Raw genomic sequence first — 26,623 nt, forward strand, 5'->3', positions numbered from 1 at the left:
CCCTCTAATGGTCTGTACGACTGGCATGTCGGAACCACCTCGAGTGGTCTGTACGACATCCACCTACTTGGATCCAAGGCGAGCGTGCGGTGTGGTGAATACTATAAGCACTAATACCAAAGGTGCAGTTTATGAGCTCACAACGCAATCACATCATCATTCATTCATATAAACCATATAAACTCACCTGATACTCACATGTGCGTCCACGGCACCAATTCACACATATATATGCATCAATTATCAATTCATAACTCATAATATGCATGCATGGCATTTTAGAAATATAATTTCATATAAATGCATTTTCTGGGAAAAACAGTAGTATATAGGTAATACGAAAACAAAACTGCCCATTCACTAATAAGTCGATGGGTCGTAACCCCCATGACGTCCCTGGATGCGCTCGTCCTCGGGATAGGTGTCACCTATATGCGAAACAACTATAAAAACATTAATTTAAACACATAACCAACAATTTGAAATAACTTCTCATACGATGCTCAATTTGGGTATATGAATATACCACATCGACCTACTCGACGTCACGGACGTCGAGGAATTTTTAGAAAAATTTTTAGGCTTGCCACGCGCCCCCACGCGCATCGTCTTCCTCAGCCAGTCGCCGGATTGGTTTTTCCGGCGGCCGGTTTCCGGCGAGTTTTGAATTTGCTTGTTCTCTTTCGTTTCTCAACCAATTTCTTCGTATTTTATATCAAAATGAAGCTCCAAACATGTAGATTCACGATATACTACTTTAAAGCTCTAAAAACAACTAAATCTCACCGGGAAAATCCAAGAAAAACCGGCCAAACTCGAACCTAGTGATCCCGACGTCCAAAACCTTCAAACGAAGCACTCCGAGCTTCCTTGGGACCTCACTAAGCTCACTATAAGCTTAGAATTCCCTGAAATGCAACATTTCACGTGTGCATGAACAGTGCACATTTTCGGGGTTAAGGTTTCACGACGATTCCGAGGGTTTCACTTCCTAAAATTAGTACCAATCAACTCAGAACATCACAAGGATGAAGAATCTTACCTTGTTTGCTTCGATCCACGGAGTTTTGGAGGAATTTGGTGATGTCCGTACGCTTATGGGTGAGAGAGAGTGAGAGAATCGTGAGGGAAGAGAGAGAGAGTGATACGGGGAAGAGAGAATCGTGTAGGTGGTCCAACACCAAATCCTCACCATCCATTTAATCCCTAACCACACAATATTTTACAAACCAATAATTTTAATCCAAAACTTATATAAAGTTAACCCAAATAACGTCACACACACATACCTTAATACCCGCTAAGGGTAAATCCGTCATTTCACGTCCCCAAATATAAAATCCCGGGACGGGCTGTGACATTTTTTTTTATGAACATACCCATGCTAATTATATGTGTTTATTTGCACTATATTAATAATTACGTAGGTACATTTTTTTTTTGCTAGAACTATGTGAATAGCAAATTACTCTATTATTGATTTTAAGTAATTGTTATATTTGTAACAATACTATTTTGGATTTGTTTAAATTTCATAATTTGTGGGATATTGAATGCATAAATGCATGAGTTAAATCCCTTAAATGATGTTAGGGGCCTTGATCAAACTATTTAAACAAATAAGGTTTCATTCTAACAACTAGATTGATTAGGGACCAGAGCCAAATAACCCATAATTAATTAGTTGATACCCATTTTAATTGGCCTATTAATCAACTTGATGTTCAAAATGTGTTTCTACATGTTTCTTTGAGTGAGGAAGTTTATATGCAGCAACCCTCCGGTTTAATGATTGGCAACGCCCGTTGCATGTTTAACACCATGGGTCGTGGTTGTAGTTGTTTCATTTAGTTGTTGAGGCAAAGTAGACAGACATAAACATGTTTAATTTGTGACATTCCTAATCTTATGCATCGTAATAAAGCTCCAAGTGTTAATCGAATCACTCCATGACTTGCATATGCACACAAACCGAATGAAGGAAGGAGGTGGGTAGCACAAGCACTAGGATGCTAAGATTTCTTTCTTACACAGTGTGGATGTCATCCTCAAGAGAAAATCATAAGGAAATTAAGTTACTATTTATGGTGTGAATTTGATCATAATAAAACTAGAGAAAGGAGATTATATATTAAGTTATTAACATTCGGAGTTTGGTGCATCCGGAGTAAAAAAATATACAACTCTTTTTTTAATTTGTCGTGATAAATTAACATTCCGCTCAAATTAATATAATATGTCAAATATCTAACAAAAGGATTACCAATATTCTACTAATCTATTTTTTATGTAATTGCCCATCACTACTCAGCTAACCCTTTGTTTTGTCATCACTCTCTTTTTGCTTATGAAACATATGAGCAGTGCGCGGAGTAAAGACATCCCTTAGGAACACAACATTTTAGAAGCGCGCGGAGTTAAGACATCCCTTAGGAACACAACATTTATAAGCGCGTGGAGTTAAGACATCCCGTAGGAAGACAACATTTTAAGGTATATGGTTCAAGTACTGGTTTGATTTGTTTATCAGATTGAGATTAAAAATAGTCCTATTTGCATATGGAACCCATCCATTAGAAAGTTCAGGACTTTCATAGGAACCACGAGAAAGTTTTTTATGTGACAATCACATTGTCGTATAGTGTTACCAACTAACTTATGTTATAACGTGTATATATCTATGTATTAATACTAAACCATATTGGTACAAATGAGACAAGCTTAAGAGCATTTACTGGTAATTTAGTAGGAAAGAATGAATGACATAAATTTCAGAACCTGCCCAACAGTTGTAACGTTTTGCTACCGTACTAATGCTCATCAAAACATAGAAGATTTAATTCCATTTGTAACCTACTCCCCGAGCATCAAAATTTCTATATAAATCCTTACCGTCTTTCTTCTCCAACATCAGCACGTCCAATCTGCCAAAACCTTTTTCTGGGATAGCACAAAAGAGAAGTTCCAAGCTTCCCAATAGCCATGTCTAGACAAGCTCAAGCACTACTTTCACTACTCCTATTGGCAACATGTGCAGCAACCGGGCTGGCGGATGCGCCACCACCGCCCTTCCTGACCATCCCAAGCCTATTCCCGCCAGGGACCCCAAGCCTGCTGCCACCCGGCATTCCCGGCCTATTCCCTCCGGGGATTCCAGGGCCGTCTCCGCTGGGAACCCCGAGTGAGGTAGCAAAGTGCTGGTCTTCACTTCAGAACATTCCAGGGTGTGCATCAGAAATTTATACCACAATCTTGACTGGTAAATTTGCACTAGGCCCTGCTTGTTGCAAGGCATTCATCGAAGTTGATGAGACTTGCTTGCGGAAGTTGTTCCCGCTGTTTCCTTCCATTCCAGCATTCCTCAAGAGAAGCTGTGCTGCTGCTGCTCCTAAACCAGCTGGATCAAAGCAGTAGTAACCAAGTAGGCGGTTGAGATGATAATTTTTACAGGAAATAAGTAGATCTTGGTTTCGATTAGGCATAGACGTGCAGAGTTCTTCTTTAGTTTACATTGGGTGCCATTTAAGTTGGTAGGTTTTGTAGGGTTCAACCTTCAGGATTGTGATTTGTATGAGGGATCTCATTAACGAAGAGAATAACCAGCTTATGGTCTCATTAAAAAGTAACTCTCTCTCTCTTTCTCTAAGTTTTTTGTTTGGATAGGTGATACACACGATAGTGGGGGAGGGGGTAATAACTCCTGACATTGGTTACAAAGATGAATGCTCTTAACCAACTAAGTTATAAGTCTCTCTTTCAAGTTAAGGTGGAAAAATGACAATTTCACAGTATAAATTCCGAATTTAATGTTTCTCGAGAAAAAAAATGAAAATTGGATAGTCAATATTTATGTGAGAACCTTGTTGTCAAGTGGCTACCAAGTGTGATCTCACTGCCATTAGCTAGAACATATCTTATGAATAGTGGGAACATCTAAAGAATCAGAACTTATGGGTTCCCCTTTCATATCTCCTACCCATTACGTATTGTTCACAGGATGAATGATACGGGAGAGTCTTAACTTAAATCCTTTCTTCTTCCTTTTGCCCAAGGACAACTGTGCTGCCATCAATGGGAAAATTTCGCATAAATTTCCTATGTCGTCTTCCAATGGAAATTTAAGATTGTGTGGCTTCACATTACCAAAACTGTAGAGTTACCCATCCCTCACCTTCCAAATTTGAAAATTTTAATCTTCCCATATTTTGTAGCTCAAGTGATGCCTGATGTAATAACCCGTCCCAAATTATTACGGTTTTTATAATTTTAAAATGTGAAATTACGAAAAATGCACTTCGAGGCTAGAACGTTGACTTTTATTGACCGCCTTATCGTGTCACGTAAGACCCGCTTCCTTGGGAACTCGTGGGTGCGAGATGAATTGAATTTGGAGCTAAAATGAAGATTTTACTGGATTCGGAACGATAAGGGCATTTTGGTAATTTTACAAGTAGATATATTTTCAACCTTGGACCACCCCCGAGCTAACATGTGGCAGTTCCTTCCCCAATCTTCTGGAACTCTCTCCCTCTCATTTCTCTCCCAGACCTCTCTCCTCTCTCGAGCTCTTTCTCTTTCTCTCACATCCTTCATCTCTGCAACCGCCTCCCTGAGTCACCTACTCTGGCCACTATCACAGCCTTGCTCGGTGACACCATATCATTTCTCTCAGCTCTCTCACTCTAATAGACCCATTCCGTTTCCTCTCCCTTTCCCGTCACGATCAACTCTGCAGCAATGCTAACGTGGCAGAATTGCCATTTTCTCCGGCGAATTAACTTAGAACCCAAAAATCAAGGTGAGCTTGACTGAATAGGAATTTCTTCAGTTTTTTGTGATATTCTCTAGTTATATGGGTGGTTTTTGGGTTGAAGATCGAGGTTTTTAACCCTGTTAGTATATGTCCTTCGTTTTCTAATTTTCGGCGAGGAACCCGACGGCTATCGAGCACTGTCTCCTTAGCTTCACTTTGGTTTTTAAATCACTGGAAATGGTTGAGATTTGACCCTAAATCAGACCTCGAGAAATTCCTAGCCGAAATCCGGCCTTCTTCTTCGTTGGGTCCGATAACCCGTGAAACTATCCGGGTCGATCCGACCTGTGAACTAAAACTCGATCCATGTTGTCAACCCAACCCAATTGGATGTGGCCCAGCCCAACTGCTGGGCCAAACCAAATAACCGGCCTAAATCTTGGGCCATGTACCAGGCCTAACCAGCCTTAACTGGATCTAACCCAACTCAATAACCCATTAACCCTATAACCTAGGCCCAACCCTAACTATCCAGCCCAACCCAGTCACCTAAGCCGTATCTGACCCCGATCCGACCCAACCCAAGTCTGAAACCAGGTTCTATGGTTGGCGCGTGGGTCTGCATGTGAAGGACTGCTATGGTCAGATGTACTGTGCCACGGGGGCGCTGGCAACTTTTCCAGCGACCCAACTAGCCCATAGGTCCCTCCTTAGGTTTTTCGACATGTCGAATCCAAATCCGCTGTCTGTTTTCTGAAACTCGATCGTTTTAATAGAGTTTTACTAAATGGCCTCTCTATGTGGTTAGGTGCATCAGTAGGAAGTGACACCATCCTCGCTAGTTCGAATGGCTCTCGGGCAATGAAATACTTGTGAGTAAACCCCTTCTAAACTTACATATTTTTATAAAATATTAGCCTAGCATGAATTTCACACTTCATGATTTGAATATGTTTTATATAGTGTTTTCCAGATTTCTATATTTACGGTTTATGAGATAGTTATGATTTATCACACATATGTTTTATGAAAGGTTACAAATTATTAGATTTTCCTATATGAAACTCTATGGATTATGAATATAACTTATATTACGGTTTTCAAATATGAGTTATCATGAATTATGAGATTTTGAGAAATATTTTCAGTGCTTATCTAGTGGGTTATCATACGGCACATACACACACCACGGGTATGACGTCTATCATCATAGGACACAGTGGAGGAGTAGTGAGATATTTATACCCCCCACTTCACTGTCGAAAGCAATGTTGGATAGCCTCACTAGCCACAGTTAGTGTCGGTATGTATGTTATGCTTTTTTATTCAGCTTCACCTTCACCTTCAGGTGATGGACAAGTATTACCTTCGGGCGACTATGATACCCCTAGTTGATCAGTGTTCTAAAAAATAGCCTAGGCACTGGACGGTGGTGACCCGAGGCGTTTTCTTGCAAATCGGTTGGGCTTTAAGCGGGCTAGGCGGTGCTAGGCAGCTTAGCGGTTTTTTTTTTTTTTTTTGAAATTAAAAAAAAAAAATCCTATCTAAGTCTAAGTTGTGAACTTGGAGTACATTGGAAATAAGAAATTAATGAGTAAAGAAGAGATCGATACGTTTTACCTTTGTGCATCGGCAAACCGTGATGGCTGAAATAGGTGAGCTAGGATCAGGTCTGAGGTTTGTGTTGATGTGAGAGAGGGTGGAGATAAATGAGAGACTTATTTCGGTTTCTAGAAAGAGAGAAGCTTCTAATTTTCTTGGGAGATGTCTCCCAAGAAACCTCAGACCGAGTAAAAAGCAAGGCTTGTAACTGCTTGATGTACGAAAAATAGAACCAACCTTCTGAGATTTGATATATTAAATTTCAGCTTGCAGCCGCTTTGCTGCTTCATCACTTTTTTGTTTCTCCTTTAAAAGTTGTTCCTAGTTTTCTTGTTTAATTAGAACCAACATTCACTTATCAACACAAAAGTAGCCTTTGAATTTAATTAGAAATGAGAGAGGGACCTAGGGTTTTGATGAACCAATATTTATACTATATATTTTCCCTTTTTTTATATTTCTTTTCTTGTCTAGTTTAGTTGGAAGTTTTGAGTATTTATGAGTTTTGCCATTTTGTGTTTCTAGGAGCAGCAAGATTGAGTTTGGTGGAAAAGTATGCAACCATTGGAATTTTTTAGTGATTCCAGTTGGAACTGATTCACAAGAGATCGAAGATGATCATATCAAATTTTCAGCTCAAAATTCCCAGCCAATTGTTTCCATCTTAAGAATGAAGACATGTCAGCGTGCTGACAAGGCAGTTTGGACCTCGGAAGGTTGCATAAGAGATAAGTACATAATTAAAGCCTGAGGAAACTTCCTTCTTAGCTTTTGAAGCAGACTTTTCAAGCTTTCTAAGGACATCTCATTCATTGAAATCTAAGGACTTTTGGTCCACTAAACATTATGGCCAAATCTTCCCACTCCATTTGGCTAATAAAAATAAGAAAGTAAAGGCACTTGTTTTGTGCTTTACTTTGTCATCGTCACTCGGCAGAAAATGGGGTTTTCAATCCCACTCATTTGGCATTTGTAGCATTAGAAAAACAGAAGCTTTTGGAGGAGGAAAGTGGAACACACGGCTGTTTATTCCTTTGTCTAATAAAATAAGGTAAAGAAAGGGGACAACAATGATGGCCTTCCACTTATGGCCTTGGTGCTTTGAAAAATCATTGCCTTTTGTTTAAGGCAACACACGGCAAAGAGTAAAAGGGAGGGAGAGCAGAGAAGAAGAAGAGGAATGGACAGAGTTGCAGGAGCAACATAGCAAAAAGCATAAGGGATGCCGTAGCTCCAAGAGGATCGTAGAGCAGGAGATAGCTTCCTTGTAAAAAAAGGGTTGTCTCTTTCTTTGATTCTTCATGGATAATTTCTTATGTATTCAAATAATTATATATAACTAATTTCCTTTTGCTAGAGTGAGGCCATGAGCCGCAACATGATTACGTAGATTTCTCTTTCAATTGCTTAAGTGTTGTTACATGCTTGCTTTGATATTTTCAATCTCTAAATTAAACTATCTATGTGTCTTGATGATTGATCACCATTAGGATGCTTAGAAAGGTCATTGGATGCAATTTTGAATGAATGTCACGTTAAAATTGGTTATGCTTCTTGTGATTGAGGATTGTAATTTCTCCTAAGGTAAATATCATACTCTTAGGGATTACATGGTTTAACAAAAGGATTTTCATCAAGATTAATGAATTATTCATGTTTATATTTAATCCAAATGTCATGGATAAATTGCATGTAGTGGTATGCGTTTTAACTTGAATGTCACAAGTAAAACATACACAAGGAAAACCCAACCTTCAAAGCATATGTGTTTTCGATTACTTAAGCAATTGGAAGAGCTTCGTAGGAGTGTTGTTGGTAAAGGTTGAACTCTAGCATATTGCCAATCTATTTTTCTTTAATCATTTATCTTATCTTGAATTTCCTCATTTACTTGTTTTGTTTAGTTGAATCATTATTTCTATAAGCCATTTCCCTTTTTAGATGTTTGTTTAAGTCACGTACAGTAGTATTTAGTTTCGTTGAATTAGTGTAGTTCTTAGAGTTAACTAAGTTAAATACACAAAAGCTCATAAATTGTTTATACCAGTCCCTGAGGAGATCGACCTTGCTTGAGCCATTCTATACTACAACACTTGTTCTCTTGCAAGAATTTTCTATGGTTTAACCCTTTGTTTTACAAGTGGTAAAAATCACCATCATGTTTCTCAATTTAATTAGAAATGAGGGAAGGGCATTCAAATGCATGACACGTGTGCGCATCCTAAGCCTTCGTGCTACCCCGAGGAGCAATGGTCTGAATTAGAGAGAGGGAGAGCTGTTTGGGCTCTGGGCTCTAGGTCATCAAAAGCTGATATGAGAGTGGGTGTAGCTGCTAGGGTTTTTCAAATGTCAAATGAAGCTACTACACTAGCTTATATTGTACTTGTTGCAGTGTGGCCTTGTGCGTGTTGGTCAATGCGTCTTCATTAGTTTCCAGATCACGAGTTCGATTCTTTGCAGTGGCTGTTTTGTATTTCTTTTTCATTCTTTTTCCCAATTGTATTTTTCTCGCGTGTCATCCTACAATACTCCTCACTATGGTTATATGGCATATATGTTTTATGTGTTTTTAAATTTTGGACTTGTTTGGATACTCTTTTTTGCATTTTATCATTCTTTTATTATCTTATCCATGGATATTATATAAGTATAATTTTTTGTAAGTGTCAATATGCACTTATTTACAAGATATACAATAAATTTACCTAAATCCACCTAGGTTGCCTAGACCCTGCTAGCCGCCTAGGCGCTAGGCACCAGCCCGCTGCTCGACTAACGCTTAGCGTTTTTTAGAACCTTGTAGTTGAGGACCTCACTAATGTGATTGACAGATGTTTTATGGATTTTCCTTTCGGCTACGATAACACCATTATTGAGCATTGTTTTATGTGTACTTGTTTTATGAACGATTTCATGGCATGCTAGAGTTTTCATGAAACCTATTATGTAGTATTATATATGTTTTCAAAATAGGGGGTTAGTATATTCATAAAGAAAATGGTTTTCTTATTATTAGTATTATTATAAACTTTGGTCCACTCACCTTCTTTGTTCTGTGCCCCATGAGGAAATAGAATCGAGGCATAGGATCCCGACATCAGGGCACTTCCGCTTAGGCATCTTCGAGCCTCCTTTGTGTAGGTTCCATTCCTCGGTTTGTACCTTTCCATAATAATTCTTTCACATTATTCTTGTTTAGTTGTATGCTCTGAACACGATTATGTATTTGTGTACCTCTTTCTAACTACGTGTTTTAGTTATATGTGTGTTTAAAATGGCTTCGTCACCTTCAGGTGTCGGTTAGCACCTGCCTATCCTAGTATTAGAGGAATTCGTCACCCTCAGGTGTCGGTCAGCACGTGCCTATCCTGGTATTAGAGGAATATCAAGATCGGGGTGTGTCATCTGATAAGATAATTTTATAGAGTTCTTGAATTCATACATTATCTTATGACACAATCTAGGATTCACTCATGTTTTTGTAAACCCCAAAGGAATGAGTATTGATTACGTCTTTCTTACAATAATTGGTAACGTCACTACTATATGAAATGTTGGATATATGTGAGAAGAGCTTTATACGCGTGCATGGTATAGAAAGAACTTTTCCATCCTCTCATAACATAGTACAAGTTGTCATTGACATCTTCTCAACCAACTTGAAACCATTTGTGTCTTTTAGTTCTAAAGTTCCTTTATTTTGGTAGAATTTGAACTATTTGATGGTGTATTTGCAGCAATTTAGCACAGAGATGAAGAAGATTTAGAGCAAGAGTGCTTAGAATTTTCAGAGAGAGCTAGAATGCTCTTCTGCGTGTATTCATTTCATCACACTAGCCATTACATAACCGTTAGAGAAGGGGAGAATCTATGAGAGCCTATGAGCTCATCCAACCATTCATTACAAGACCTTATGAGATCTTGACACTTGCTCACATTTAAGCCTACTACAAATTGATCTAATCTTAGCCCTTGATCACTAATATTACTCAAACTAACAACTTGCTACAAATAATGAAATGACAGTTTAGATCTTAATCAACCAACACTCATTTTTAAGGTCTTGACTGAAATTACTCTAAGCTTGTCCCTCAAAGCATATAATTTGTCTTTAGCCAATGCCTTAGTGAAGATGTCTGCCAATTGCTCATCACTCCTGCAAAATTGTAAATCAATTATTCCTTCTTGGATTGCATCCCTGATGAAATGGAATTTCCTCTTTATATGTTTAGACCTCTGATGAAATACAGGGTTCTTTGACATTGCAATTGCTGATGTGTTATCACATATCAAGAGGGTTGGTTCAATCAGTTCTTCACCAAAATCATGCAGCACAAATTTTAGCCATATGGCTTGAGTAGTAGCTTCAGAGGCACTCATATACTCGGTTTCTGCAGTTGAGAGTGCAACACTTTGTTGCTTTACAGAGGCCTAAGAGAAAACACCACTGCCAAATCTAAAAGCATAGCCTGATGTGGATTTCATGTCATCTTCATCCCCACTCCAGTCACTGTCACATAAACCTAAAAGCAGGGCTGCATTACCTTTCTTATACTTGATTCCATAATCCACAGTTCCTTGCACATATCTTAGGATCTTCTTAGCAGTGCCAAGATGCTTGGTGGAAGGACAGTGCATGTATCTGGCAAGTACACAGGCTGAGTACATAAATCAGGCCTTGTTGCAGTCAAATACATAAGGTTGCCAACAATTTTTCTATACAATTCCTCATCTGCAGCCTCACTCCCTCATCTTTCCTTAGCTTATCAGTGGGAGGTAGAGGAATTGAGACATATTTGCAATTCTTCAATCCAAACTGGTCAATTAAACTCAATGCATATTTCTTTTAATGAATGAATATGTTCCCTTTTTGTTGAATAACTCCAATTCCCAAGAAATGATACAACAATCCTAATTCTGTCATCTCATACTTACTCATCATGTCACATTTGAAATCTTCAATCATATGTGAACAACTTCCAGTGTAGACAATGTCATCCACGTATATTGAAACAATTAAAGTTCCTTGTCCTTCCTTATGCTTCACAATAGAGTAGCTTCACTTGGACTTTTTGTAAACCCACACTGCACCAAGTAGGTGTCAATGTTGCTATACCAAGCTCTGGAAGCTTGCTTTAGTCCATACAAGGCTTTCTTTAGCTTGTATACTTTGTGTTTTTCTCCCTTGACAAGATACCCGTCCGGTTGATCTATATACACTTCTTCTTCAAGGATCACATTCAGAAAAGCAGACTTCACATCTAACTGGAACAGTTTCCACCCTTTATGTGCTGCCAAAGCAATGAGAGTCCTTATAGTGTCCAATCTAGCCACAGGTGCCAAAGTATCATTAAAATCAATCCCAGGCTTTTCAGTGTACCATTTGGCAACTAATCTTGCCTTGTGTTTTTGTATAGTGCCATCCAGATTTAGCTTGGTTTTGAAAATCCACTTTACTCCAACAATTGGTTTGTCACTTGGTCTATCAACCAATTTCCAAGTATCATTCTTCTCAATCATAGTGATCTCATCATTCATTGCTTTCTTCCAAGCTTCATCTTGAGAGGCTTCATTGTAGTTCTCAGGGTCAATGACACTGAGCAAACACTTTATTCAAGTTTCTTCACTTTTTTGGTGTATTATCATAAGTTTCTGTGAGTTGGATCTCACTCTCCACATTCACAGCATTAGAAACATTACCGTGTACACCAGTAATACACTCTTCACCTATGGTTAAATCATTCAACTTAGAAGAACCAATATTAGATTCCTCACATACACCATTTTCAATCTCAATTATGCTTACACCTTAATTAGCTTTTGAATAGGGCAGTGAGAAGTACACTGTCTCCATATTCTCCCAATTGAGCACTGCATCTTCATTAAAAATGACACTTTTGGAAACAATGATCTCGTTGCTTTTCAGATCATACACCCTATAGCCCTTCTCTATTGTCCCATATCCAACAAATACACCTTTTTGTGCAGTTTCATCCAGTTTCTGGCTTAACTGAGTTGGCACATAAGTGTAGCACATAGAACCAAAAATTCTCAAGTGCTTGACTCCTGGTTTTTTGCCACAAAACTCTTCAAAGTGAGTCTTGTTCTCCAATGCTTTTGTATGACACCTATTAAGTAAGTAGACAACAGTGTGAACTGCTTCACCCCAAAACTTGAGTGGTAGCTTCTTTTCATAAAGTATGGTTTTTTCCATCTCTATAATGGTACGATTCTTCATCTCAACAAAGCCATTTTGCTAGGGAGAATAAGCAACAGTGAGTTGCTTTTCAATACCAACATCTTCACAAAACTTCTCAAATTCCAGAGATGTATACTCTCCTCCCATGTCATTTATGAGTTTCTTCAACTTGTAATCAGTTTGTAGTTCAACCATAGCCTTGAACATTTTAAAAATTCTGAATACCTCAGACTTATACTTCAAGAAATAGACCCAACACATCATTGACTTGTCATTGATGAAGGTAAGGAAGTATCTGCTGCCACCAAGAGTCTCACTCATGGGTCCACACACATCTGTGTGTACAAGTTCTAGTGGAAATGTTGCCCTCCATCTTTGTTCTTTGTTGAAGGCCTCTCTGTGAGCTTTTCCAGTAGCACACCCTTCATACACTTGATTGTATTCCTTTAGATAGGGCAGACCATACACCATACACCATACACCATGCACCTTTCTTGCAGCAATCTCAAACTGTCATAGTTCAAATGCCCAAATCTTCTATGCCATTTCCATGTATTTCCTTCAATAGTTGCTCTATTTGCTACAATGTGATCCACATATTCAAACATTAGAGGAAAAGATCTATTGCCCTTCATTTTCACAATGGCAACATGATCTTACAGTTCTCTGTCACCAAATATGCAAGCCATAAAATCACCAAATACCAGCCAATACCCATGATCAACCATTTGACCTACACTGAGAAGGTTCTCATCTAAGCCAGGTACAATCATGACTTATGGTATGAACCTTGCTCCTCTCTTAGTCTCCACTACCAGAGTCCCTTTGCCAATTGAATCAACTAGGTCTCATGTGCCCATTTTCACCTTGCACCTTATGCTTCTATCAATGTTGATAAGTAGTGATACTAGTCATGTGGTTACTGTAACCACATGACTAGATACCAAATACCATTGTTTTCTTGCATAGAGGCCTTATGACAAGCATAGAACATCATTGCATTGCCCTGAACATGGTTCAAATAGTTTGCAGTATGAGTTTTCTTGGGCTGATGGCAATCTTTCACTACATGTCCAAATCTATTGTAGTTACGACATTTAGGTTTTCCCTTAAACCAACACTCTCCAAGGTGAGCTTTATCACAGATTTTGCACTTTTGTTTAATACCCTCAGTGATCTCACCCACTCTCTCAGTCTGGTGAGTTTTGTTTTCCCATTTCTTAGGCTTAGACTTCCAATTCTTCTTTCCCTTGCTGTGATTTCTTTGAGCCAATAGCCTATTTTGTGGTTTTGACCCATGACTCATGCTAGAGAAGGCATGCCCAGAACTTGCATCATCATCATCATGTCTACCGAGCCTAAGTTCATAGCTCTTAAGAGATCCAACTACCTCTTGTACAGTCACAGTATTCAAATCTGAAGTTCTTTCAATCACAACACAGATTGGATCATATTTACTAGACAAACTCATCAAAACCTTTTGAACTTTTCTTTGATAAGTGAGGTTCTCACCATAAGATTTCATTTGATTAATTAGTTCAAACAATCTAGTAAGATAAATAGATAGAAATTCATTTTTCTTTCATCCTCATATACTAAAATTCACAACATAAGCTTTGAAGTTTGACAGACCTTGCATGTTCATCGCCACGAAATTCCTCCTGGAGTAAATCCCAGGCACCCTTGGATATCTCATGATTCACAATCTGAGGGAAGATCTCCTTAGAAACAGCACTCTGAATAATTCCCAGTGCTTTAGCATCTTTCATGAATTGATCCTCCATGTGAGCGATAAATGCATCGTCATCTCCTTCATCATCGTCCGATGAGGATGACTCTTCCTCGCCTTTCTCCTTCTTTGTTTTCCTTTTTCCTTCTTCTTCTTCAACTCTGGAGCAACAATCCCTTTGTCTACCAGTTTCCAAATCCCATATGATTTGAAAAGGTTGACGATTCTCACTTTCCAGAATTCGAACTCCGTTCCATCAAAGATGGGAGCTCGCAAATTGCTGCTTCCAAACCTAGCCATTTTAGCTTGAATCGGAATGAAATTGAGAGTTTTCTTGTTGGATTCTCTCCCACAATTTCACATAAATCAATGCCCATTTCGAAATCGAACCTAGCTCTCAATACCATGTTAGAATCTAAACTATTTGATGGTGTATTTGCAGCAATTTAACACAGAGAGGAAGAAGATTTAGAGAGAGAGTGCTCAGAATTTTCAGAGAGAGCTAGAATGCTCTTTTGCGTGTATTCATTTCATCACACCAGCCATTACATAACCGTTAGAGAAGAAGAGAATCTAGGAGAGCCTATGAGCTCATCCAACCATTCATTACAAGACCCTATGAGATCTTGACACTTGCTCACATTTGAGCCTACTACAAATTGATCTGATCTCAGCCCTTGATCACTAACAACTCTAATTACTCAAACTAACAGCTTACTAAAAATAATGGAATGATAGTTTAGACCTTAATCAAACATATTTCTTGTACTTTGAAACCTAACTCTTGTTCTCTCTTGGAATCCCTTTCGAAATTCCAAATTCTGGTTACTTGTTCTACTTCACGAGTAATCCAAAACATCAACATATAATATATATACACACACACACACATCAACATCAAACTGAACAAGATTATTTACAAGAGTATTCTACAAGAGTATTTACAGTAATTACAATGTATGCAGCATCTCCTTAGTAATATCAAACTGATCAGGTGAAGTAAAATATTACTTCCAACGAGTTTCAAGTTCATGGCTCTTCATGAGGGAAGTGATTTGAGGAAATTTTTCTCCTTCATTCAAACCCTCCAAAGGGTAGACCTCCGCTGAGACTCTCTCAAATTGGTGAAATAAACTTCCGGGACATGCGCAACCTTCCAATAATCGTTGCCTTGTTCGTGTGGACTCAGTTTCTTGACTAAATTTTCCGGCATATTAAATAATTCAAGCACCTTCAGCTTGTTCAGGTGTTCAATCCCGGATGGCACCTTCTCTAACGACTTACAGTTCCGGATACTTAGCTTTTCAATGGACGGCATTGACCCCACCTGCACCTCTATTCATCTAAGCTCATCAAATTCTCCAATGCCTAAATGTTTGAGCTTCTTAAATCCTCCAGCTCCAAAACACAATGTGTCTCCTTCAAAGACCTGAGATAGGCCGAGATGCACTAGGATAGGCAGATACTGAAGGAATACAAGCGGATTGTCCTTTAACCTACTCCATTTCAGATGTAACCTGACAAGGCTGTGCAGAGAAGGTATCCAGTGAGGCAATGTATCCAATTTTCCTCGCAAGTATAGGCGCTGAAGCAGGAGAGGGGGAGAAGATATGTGCTGCAGATCAATGATCTCATCCTTTTCTACTGAAGTTATGGACAATACGTGAAGTTTGGTCAGCTTTTCAATGGATAAACAAAGAGCCTTTCCATCTTGTTTCCTCATATGTAAAATGCCTAACCGTCTCAACTGAATTAGTTTCCCCAGCTCCCTTAAAATGGCACCTCCATCTTGGTTTGCCTCGATGAAACAAAGCTTTTGAAGGCAAGTTAAAGCCCCTATGTTTGGAAGCACCTTAAAGCCATATTTTGAGCAAAGAAATCCGTTAGGTATAAATTCAAAACGATATACTAAAAGATGACGTAGATGTTGAAGCTTCAGAATTTCAACTGGGAGTTCAGTGACCAGAGAATGCTTCAGATCCAAAGTCTCCAGGTTCTGAAGCTTCCCTATAAATCTCGGAATGGTTTTCACCCTGGTACCTTTTAAGCTTAAATACTTCAAAAAGAAAAGGTTGACAACATCAACTGGAAAAACATTTATAGGTGAGCTTTGCAAATCTAACACGTTAAGAAGCCTAAAACCTCCGGGAAATATTGTTTGCAGTAGTGGATTCTCGGTGACTCCGAACATAAACAGAGAACGTAGTTGAGAAGCGGACTTGTTTTTCTGTATGTATTGCAAAAAGGTAAGCATTGACAGGCGTCGGACTTTATTAGGCCATGGTATGTTTTGCTCTTTCGCTACTGTGACAAAGTTCTGATCTCTTATCTTAGAGGTGATAATCTCACGGAAAAGATAATGGACACGAAAACTTTTGACCCTACCTTCGGTTGTTGTCTCTGCTGCTTGAATCATGCTTCTATTCAACAGTTCATTGAGGTAGTCCTCTGCAACATCTTCTAGTGTTTTTCCTTGTTTAGCTTCGATAAAACCCTCTGCCATCCATAACCGAACAAGTCTCATACGCTCGATTTGATGATCCTCAGGAAAGATGCTCAGGTACAAGAAGCAAGACTTGAGATAGAAGGGTAAGTCATTAAAGCTGAGTGAAAGTACTTTTTTCAAGTCCTTGAGTTTGCCATTGCCCTCCATTTCAGCACCAAGGCTATGGCCAACCATATCCCACTCGTCAATCCTGCTCTTGTCCTTGGTAGCCAAAACACCGCTGATTGCCACAATCGCAAGGGGCAGCCCCTCGTACTTTCTTAACATAGATTTACTGAATTCCCCTAAATGAGGAGGGCATGAGTTCCCCTGGAATGTCTTCTTGCATAAAAGCTCCCATGACTCCAACTGCGGCAAGGGCTCCAAATTAAAGACTCTACCTCCAGATTCTTTGCTGGTTGTCGAGGCTACAGCAGCTTTTCGAGTAGTTAGACTCGACTGCCACAAGTATTGTTAGGCAAGGCATACTTCAAAGAGGCCCATCCGCACATGTCCCACACGTTGTCGAGAACAATTAGGTACCTCCTTTTCTGCAGGAAGGCCTTGATCATTGTTTTCAATTGATTGTTGTTCATATTGTTTGTTCCTTCCGGAACTGGCCTTCGAATGGCTTTGTGGAGCTGTTGAATCATGTCTACGAGGAGTTCCCCGAGTTTGAAGGACTGAGTAACCGTGATCCAAGCTCTTACTTTGAAATATTTCTTCACTTCTGCTGCATCATAGACTTGCTTCGCCAAGGTTGTCTTCCCTAGTCCACCCATTCCAGCCACAGAAACTACTTCTCGTCCAGAACCACCGGTGACAAGCCACCCTACCACCTGCTTTATAGGCTCGTCAATGCCAACTATATCAGTTTTCTCTAATAGTAGAGCATCACTGCGATGGTCCTCCCACGTTTGGCCTGCAGTTGAAGAGCCTGAACCTTGTTCAGCCATGTTAAACTTGTGACGTAGTCTGCTATGAACCTCCGAGATTTTTCTGATTCTTGAGTTGATGCCTTGTAACTCAGCAGAAATTCGGTATTGAGATTTCATGTTCTTAATGCAACACGAAAACCTATGGATGGAACTGTATAACCCCTTCCCATGATCATGTGCATGGAGAAGTGTAAATTCGTCCAGAACATCTTCGCTATCATGACCAATGTCTCTTACTTGCCTCACCCATACTTTGACTTCCTCATCACTCTCTTCAAAAGCATCAGCAACCCTCAGAAAGGCAGTCATGCGCTCCAGTTCCCTTCTCAGATACACGATTTCTTCCCTAAACCCTCCCAAAAGTTGCAGATCATTTTCGAAAAATGGTGCAACCTTGTCGAGCAGAAACTTTACTGCACTCTCTGCCATTAACTCTCTCTTTACTGTTTCGATTACCCTTTTTTCCTCACCTGATTCTCTGTTCCAAATTGTATGGAGTTATATAAGCTATGGGCAACATATAAATAAAGGTCGTACCCAGTGCACAAGGCTCCCGCTTTACGTAGGGTCTGGGAGAGGTGAATGTCGGCTAGCCTTACCCCCATTTATGGAGAGGCTGCTCCCAAGTCTCGAACCCGAGACCTACCGCTCATGGGCGAAGGCACTTGCCATCGCACCAAGTGCGACCTCTATGGGCAACATATAAATATTCAAAAAAATTGCAGATGTCTTTTAGTGCAAGTAAATGAACTGAACAAGTAACAGCGACTGGATTGTAGTAATTTATTTGTCCATGAAATTTCATAGAAAATGACTCAAATTTCAAAAATCCAATTATGGACTTGTGAGAAATGCTAAGGAAACTCTCAGAGTGAGATTCTCCATAGAGTTTCTACTATCTCATAGCTTAAGGTCAATTTCTGTACCATGTTATAAAACATTGTGCCTAAAACTTGAGGCAACAAAGAATACATAGAGAGTCTCACTTTTGAGAGTTTTTTTAGCATTTCTCGACTTGTTATCCACAAGAACTAAGATCATTTTTTCCGACAAAATGGTTAGGAAATTGTTATTTACACATCTATTTTACTTCCCACACACACTGTTGATTTTTTGCCATCAATTTTCTTCAATTCATCCAATCCGACAATCAAAAATTGAGAGACGTACGTGAGAAGTAAAAATTGGTGTGTGGATTGCACTATCCAATACTTAACAAGTTGCGTGCAATTGCAAGTAAACGATAGCATGACAACAGTTTTTCTGCACCACATCAAACTGCACCGAACCTTCTAAACAAAGAAAAATAATTTGTTTGGTCGATCTAATTTACATAGACGAAAATATGTGTGAAAGTGACTCACACAATAAACAAAGGAGCGAAACGTGCAAGTGGAGTGAATATTCATTCGAACCAGTAATTAGCTACTGCTGTGGTTGCTTCTGCAGGCAGCCAATCTCAGCAATTACCGGATGATTTCATTTGATTGTGAATATATTTTGAGATTCGAAAGTCAAAGAAAAGCTGCTTTCCCAGAAAGCCTCAGAAAGCAAAAGCTGCTTTTTTTTGAAATTGCTTAGTAATAACGTAACTTCCTAATTCTTTTAAGCCCAGGGCCGACCCAGGCCCAGCGCAGGTAGAGCGACCGTTCAAGATCCAAAAAAATTAGGGTCATCAAAATTATTAGGGTGTAATATTTATATATGTTTTTATAAGAGTATAAATTTATAAAATTTGGTTCACAGACATAGAAATTTAATTAGAAGTGGTGGTTTGTCATTTGAAAATAATGGGGAGGTCTTAGGTTCAATACACCATGTGTGCTTATTTATTTTCCATTTTTTACAAATTTCTTTTCATAAGAGTATAAATTTATAAAATTTGGTTAAAGGATCAAGAAGTTTAATTAGAAACAATGATTTTTGTTGTTTAAAATTAACAAGAGGTCCTAAGTTCGAAATGCTATATGCATGTTTATTCTTTTCAATTTTACAAATTTTTGTTTGGTTGTTAATTTATTTTTAGTTACTATGTGGGTTGTTATTTTTAAATGTTCGTTTTAATTCAAGTCTAATCTTCAACAGAGAATAATACGTAGACCAAATTTAAATTATATGACGTGTCATCAAAATGTTTAATTTAGTGGCCATTTATTAATAATACATATCAATTAAGGACTCGAAAACATCATTATTTTTTAGTCCCATATTGACAAGGTTAGTAAATAAGAAAAAAAAAAAAACACCTCACGATTTATTCAAAAACACATTCAACGTTCAGATGGAAAACAAAACTCGTCATCTATCTACTTGTAAGCCCGAAGTTTTTTGTTTCCCTCTTTCAATACAAAATAAATTAGTCTTTTTGTGTTTCTAAATTATTGAGTATGAAGTGTTTTGCTAAGTATAATTTTATCGATATCTTATGTGTGAAAATAAATAATTTTCTTACATGAAGTTATGGCACTTTTTTTACGTCACCCCAGGCCTCAAAAATTTCTGGACCGGCCCTGTTTAAGTCTATGACAAAAATTAAAATATTCTCAAGCTTTGATAGATTTTCATACAATACATATCGACTTTGTAACTTTTATTCTACTGGCAGTAAGTAATTTTCAACTACCAGTGCCAAGTTACCAAGATTAAAAGGAAAAACGAAGAATGAAGAACATATTTACAATCGTGATGATCAGATTTTCTTGTAATTTAGTTGTTGTTATAATTAACAGTTATAACGTTAACTGCTTTAGTAATGCTCTTAAAAATAAAAAACTGCAGTCAGACTAAATAAAAAATTTAATTCCATTGTAACTTACTCACCTAAGCACTGTATAAATCCTCGGATCTCTTCTTCAACATCGACACAGCAGTAGCATATGTCTGCATCCATTGTTTCAGGTGATTTGCCCTTATTCTTGATGTTTGGGGCCTTGGAAGCGAGGTTAGGGCGCTTATGGGCTCGATTTCCTCCCTTAAGTGGGCCTTGGCTCTGTTGACCTTGACGGGGTGGCTTCTGGCCACCTCTGCCACGCCTATGTTGTCGTTTTGGGCATTGGTTCGTGCTATAGTGTGCTTCAGGCACAACAGTCGCCCCAATAGGTCGAGCTTGATGATTTTTCATCAACAACTGATTTTGCTTTTCAGCGAGAAGTAAAACAGACATCAAATCCGAAAACTTAGTGAACTTTTGAGTCCTATATTGTTGCTACATGACAATATTAGTAGCAGAGAAGTTCAAATAGGTCTTCTCCAGGAGATCCTCTTCAGTCAAGTTCTCGTTACAAAACTTAAGAAGTGATTGGATTCGACAAACTTCAGAATTATTCATTCACAAACTTGAAGTCTTAGAAGTGCATATGTTGCCAGTCATGTCTTGCTTCATGCAAGAAGATGTCTTTTTAGTGATCAAAACGATCAGCTAAAGCGACTCAAAGTGCTCGTGGATCTTCCTCAGCAAGGTACTCGATTTGCAGTGCGTCATGAATGTGTCTACGGATGAAGATCATGATAGTGGCTTTCTCAACTTTGCCAACCAGGTTGTCTATCTCATCTTTAATGGCGGGATGCAAATTCTTTGCGGTGAGGTGGAGCTTCACATCTTGGACCCACTTGAGGTAATTCCTTCCAAAGACCTCTAAAGCTGTGAAGTCGAGTTTGTTCAAATTCGACATGTTCCTATCACAAAATAAATGGACAAGATGTGATTAGTGTAATGGAGAAAAAATCAATCCATATGTATTGGTTTAAATTTTCATGAAAAAAACTTCGGCTTTTCATGGGTGATGTTTTAAAGAAAACTTCAGGTTTTCATACAAGGCATGTTTCTAGAAACTTCAGGTTTCAAAATAATTATGAACTTCAGGTATATATGTTCCTGCAGACAAACACAAATATATATAGAAAAAATCAATCCAAATTGTCTAAAAAAAACAATTAAAATCAAAGGCCCAAAATAATGGGCCAAAGCCCACTAATGGGCTTATCAAATTTAGTACTGTGATCCAGGCCCACAAATTGGGCATAGGCAAGGTTAGGCTCAGGCCTAGCATGCAGGCAGGTCCAACATCATAAATAAGTGGGCTGCACACGCAAGCCCAAAAATAGAGGCCCATGAAGGGCACTAATCTGGTGTGGTGCATACACGAATGCAACAGCGTGTGAGCTGGGATCCAGTACGGCATGGACACACACACACTAGCAGAGGCTGTGTTTGTGTGTGACGCAGTGCATAGGAGAAACGGCAGGGGCCCAGAAGGGTCAACTGGTTCTCGGGCTGGGTTATCACCAAAGCCCAAAGGGCAGGTGATGTGGGTTAAGGCTCAGCGTAAGCATGCCCAATAAAAAGGGTGTTGTCGATATGGACCAAAAGGAATCTGAGGCCCGTTAAGGGTCGAGTTGGATCTTCAAGCCACCCTAACGGCGCTAGGTGTGGGTATCCCCCAGAGATAGTCAATGGCGCCACTTCATGTGGTGTTCCATGGTTTATGCAAGCCTTGGTTCATCAGAGAACCAAGATTGGAGGACAAAGGTTGAACCTCAACGTCAGGGGTGTGAGAACTGAAGGGATTCGAGTGAATCCTACAAAAAAATCACAAAATTCTTCTGGAATTTCGAAGATCGTTAGTGAAAACGATGAGTTTCGTCCAAATCACACGACTGTTGTGTAACATCCCACATCGCCCAAGGGAGTGGATCATCTAAGCCTTATATGTATATTCTCATCTCTACCTAGCACAAGGCCTTTTGGGAGCTCACTGGCTTCGGGTTCCATCGGAACTCCAAAGTTAAGCGAGTACGTACGAGAGCAATCCCATGATGGGTGACCCATTGGGAAGTTCTCGTGCAATTTCCTAGAAACAAAACCGTAAGGGCATGGTCAGGGCCCAAAGCGGACAATATCGTGCTACGGCGGAAGTCAAGCCTAGAATGTGGTGGGGGCCCGGGCCGAGATGTGATAATTTGGTATCTCAGCCATTCTACCGTTCGATGCGAGTGTGCTGACGAGGACGTCAGGCCTCTAATGGGGTGGATTGTAACATCCCATATCACCCAGGGAAGTGGATCATCTAAGCCTTATATGTATATTCTCATCTCTACCTAGCATGAGGCCTTTTGGGAGCTCACTAGTTTTGGGTTCCATCGGAACTCCAAAGTTAAGCTAGTACGCGCGAGAGCAATCCCATGATGGGTGACCCATTGGGAAGTTCTTGTGTGATTTCCCATAAACAAAACCGTGAGGGTGTGGTCGGGGCCCAAAGTGAACAATATCATGTTATAGTGGAGTCGAGCCCAGGATGTGGTGGGGGCCCAGGTCAGGATGTGATATGTTGGTTGTGTTTTCGTCGGAAAAGTCGACGAGGAGGACTTTGGCTTTGAGCCGAAGGTTTGGGTGGGGACGATGGTGCCTAAAACGTACAGTTTGGTTATGGGCTTGCAGCCTTGTAATTCATGGCTGAATTGGGCTCACCAAACTGACACAGGCTGCTCCTCTGGTGCTGGCGACTTGCACGACGGCATAGCATGGAGCTAGCGATGTTAGGGTTTTACAAAACCACCTTTTTTTAATTTTTTTTTTCAAATTAATTCAACATATAATTTAATGCATGATGTAACAACCCAACCCAGATTTTACGAAATGGAAGGGTATTTTGGTAAATTCATTTGGGTTATGGGATATTTGTTTAAAATATTGTTTTTGGGTCTTATTAGGTGTGCCAATACGGGTCCACTTACTTTTAGGTTGTCATCTGGCCTACTATCCTTCCTCATCTTCCTTCCCATCAGTCTCACTCTCCCTCTCACTTTATCTATCTTCCATTTCTCTACACTCTCCTTATCCCTCCCGAACTACACACACAAACAGCACCACCACCCACACCACCCCACCATTTCTGGTGAGCCCTTGAACCATACCCTCATATCACCACCATCTTTTCTTCCATATCTCCCTTTCTCCTTCTAGTTATGGTAACACAGTGAATGTGCTTGGACTTCCCGGCAAGCTCCGCCGACTTCGACCAAGGTAAGCTTCAAGGTCCTTCCCTTTTCCCCTCATTTTGTTAAAATGACAGACTTCTGAGCTTGGTTGTGGGTTGTACACATATTTTGATGCAAAAACCAACTCGGGGAAACCTTCCCCAGTTTTTTTACTAAGACCGAAGGTTTGCAGGTGTTTTTTGACAATCTTTCGGCCACAGCTGGCCATGAGGAAGGTATGGTTTGATTCCTTACTTCACGGGCTTCATTTTGGTATATTCTATGGTGACTTTTAGTTGAGATTTAAGCTCCGTCGGAGCTCAGGAAATTCGAGCCGAAGTCTGGCCTTCTTATTCGATAGGGTCTGGTGACCCGCAAGTGTAACAAGCTAGACCAGCCCCCAGGTAACCCAACCCAAACCCCTTTGAACCCAAACCCCAACCCAGGCCCTTGGGCCATGGAACCGACCCTTTTGGCAAACCTAAACCCATAAACCCATTACCCAAAAAACCCAAGTAGAACCGACCTAAACCCAAGAGAGAACTGGCCCAACCCATTTGACCCAAATGAATCGGGCCAACCCACTAACCGTTGACCCGTCCCAAACCGACGTTAACCCGACCGTTGACCCGTTGACTTTTGGGTTGACTTTTTTTGGTTTTGTCCAAGACCACTCCTAGGCTAATTTCGACGTCCTAAATCCGTTGATGACATCAGTTTTCTAAAATTCAATTGTTATGATAGATTTTTATTAATTGGACCCTTTATGTGTGCTTAGGTGCATTATTGTGGCATTTCCGTATTCGCTAGTTTGCGTGGCTCTTCAACGGCAAAGTATCTGTGAGTGGACCCCTTCCAAAATGCATGATTTTACTATTAGAAATGCATACACGAAAAGCATGATTTAATGGCTATATTTTATGAAATGTTTATGAGTAAATTGGATTTACACTTTATGATATATTGTGCTTTACCAACTTTATGTTCTTTGTGGTATATATGATTGATGACTATATACCTACTTACGAACATGGTTTTACTATATGACGTTTTAGTTACTGAGCTCCAATTTGAGAGAGAGAGAGAGAGAGAGAGAGAGAGAGATATATATATATATATATATATATATATATTAGAAATTTAAGTTAATGTTTTTATGTAATTACTTAGTGGTTATTCATACGATCTGCCTACGGGCGAATGATACTTCTATATATGCCTTTGGGTGGGTGTTGTAGGAGCCTACGGGCGATTGATACTTATATGCCTTTGGGTGGGTGTTGTAGGAGCCTACAGGCGATTGATATTTATATATGGCTTCGGCCGGCCGTAGGTTGGTGGCTTCAGCCAGGAGATATATTATTGGCTATGGCCGGGCGTTTGGTTGGTGTATGCGGGCGTATGTTCTGCCTACGGGCGTATGATCTACCTACGAGCGAATGATGTGCCTATGGGCACGTGATGTAGAACCTTCGGATGAATGAAGAAGTGTTCTATATGCCTTCAGGCGAATGAAATATTATATATATGTATATGTCTTATATATATACCACTACTAAGCACACTATATATGATATATGTTTTATGAAAGGTTTTATGGCATGCTAGGGTTTTCAGAAAAACCTATTATTTATTTTGTTATACGAGTTTTCTAAACCTGGGGGTTAGTACGTTAAAGATTAACTGTTTTCGTATTATTTATATATATCAACTTGGTCCACTCATGCATTGGCATCTTCGAGTCCTCTCGGTGTATGACCCATTCCTTTGTTCATTCAATTTTATATTATTTATTTTTAGTGTACTAAATTAGTTGTATGCTCTGAACACGTTCCTTAAATGCATATTCATTATAATTAAATTGCTATTATTTTATTCATATTCATTGTTCTCATGCATGTTAGTATGGCTTTGTCACCTTCGGGTGTCGGCCAACACGTGTCTACCCTGGTGTTTGGAGAATATCAGGGTTAGGGGTGTCAATTTGGTATCAGAGCATACTTAGGATATTCTATTATTGTAGTAGTGAGTCAGTCATGATGTCATTTGGATGTCATGACTTTCGAATTTGGTGTCATTCGGCGTAGTTGTGCGAACCTTTCTCTGTTTGATTTGTCACCTTCTGGTTGAAATACAAGGATTTGTGTCGGGATTGTACCTCATCTGTGACAAAATGGATTGTTGGACGACTTTCAACATCAGATTGATACTCCGCAACATGCGTTTCCTAGAAATTGTGGGCATAATCAATTTTGCATTGAAGTGATGTGAATTAGAAATCTCAGTTAAAGGAAGTCTGGTTAAGATCAGCTGTAGATCCGAAATGGTGGTGCCATTCTGCAACATGCGTTCCCTAGGAATTACGAGCAGGGTCGTGTCTACTTAGGAGTGTGGTTAAAAGGAAAATTCTAACTGGTTTGAGTTTGGAGACCTAAAACGGTGATGTCACTCTACGACATGTGTTCCTTAAGAATGGCGGGCAAAGTCATACCTATATGAAAATTGCTCAAAACATTCGAAGTGCATGTTGGAGGAAACGAGTAGCACTAGTTGTTGCGAAGTTCAGTAAGTGATAGTTGGTGGGATCAAATCAATGTCCTCGGACTCGCTCCCACTGAGGAAATCATATGGATCCTTAGAACAATTTTCGGTGATTGTTCTATTGATAACCTTATTGCTTACTCCAACCACAAAGTCAGGTTCACTAAATATCGATTGTCAGTTGTACGTCAAATTCTTCGAACGTTGTTTTTGTCTAAAGTATATACTTTTCTTGGGAGTTTCTTTGGTAGCAGAAGTTGTTCTTACCAAATCCAAGGTTGTGATAGTTGGAAATCGAGAATCTTCTCGAGTGTCGTGAATTACGAAATATCATTAGTCTTGTCGATTTCTATCAACAGTTGCCAACGATTCTCCAACCATAACCCAAACTCTCATCTAC

At 39.5% G+C, this 26,623-nt stretch overlaps 1 protein-coding gene and 1 pseudogene across 1 annotated transcript; one reads left to right on the forward strand and one right to left on the reverse strand.

The window, feature by feature from the left end:
- Nucleotides 1–2,904: 2,904 nt before the first annotated feature.
- Nucleotides 2,905–3,588, forward strand: LOC126582704 (uncharacterized). The gene has a single exon (XM_050246876.1). The coding sequence runs from the start codon at nucleotides 2,983–2,985 to the stop codon at nucleotides 3,412–3,414; it is 432 nt and encodes a 143-aa protein (XP_050102833.1). The 5' UTR covers nucleotides 2,905–2,982; the 3' UTR covers nucleotides 3,415–3,588.
- Nucleotides 3,589–15,299: 11,711 nt separating this feature from the next.
- On the reverse strand, nucleotides 15,300–18,218 carry LOC126582702 (disease resistance protein RPM1-like; annotated as a pseudogene).
- Between the last annotated feature and the right edge of the window lie 8,405 nt (nucleotides 18,219–26,623).

This window comes from Malus sylvestris, chromosome 9 (assembly GCF_916048215.2).
Source record: "Malus sylvestris chromosome 9, drMalSylv7.2, whole genome shotgun sequence".
NCBI lineage: Eukaryota > Viridiplantae > Streptophyta > Magnoliopsida > Rosales > Rosaceae > Malus > Malus sylvestris.

Excerpts from the sequence above, each read along its gene's own strand:
- LOC126582704 (XM_050246876.1), top strand. The coding sequence starts at position 2,983 with ATGTCTAGACAAGCTCAAGCACTACTTTCACTACTCCTATTGGCAACA.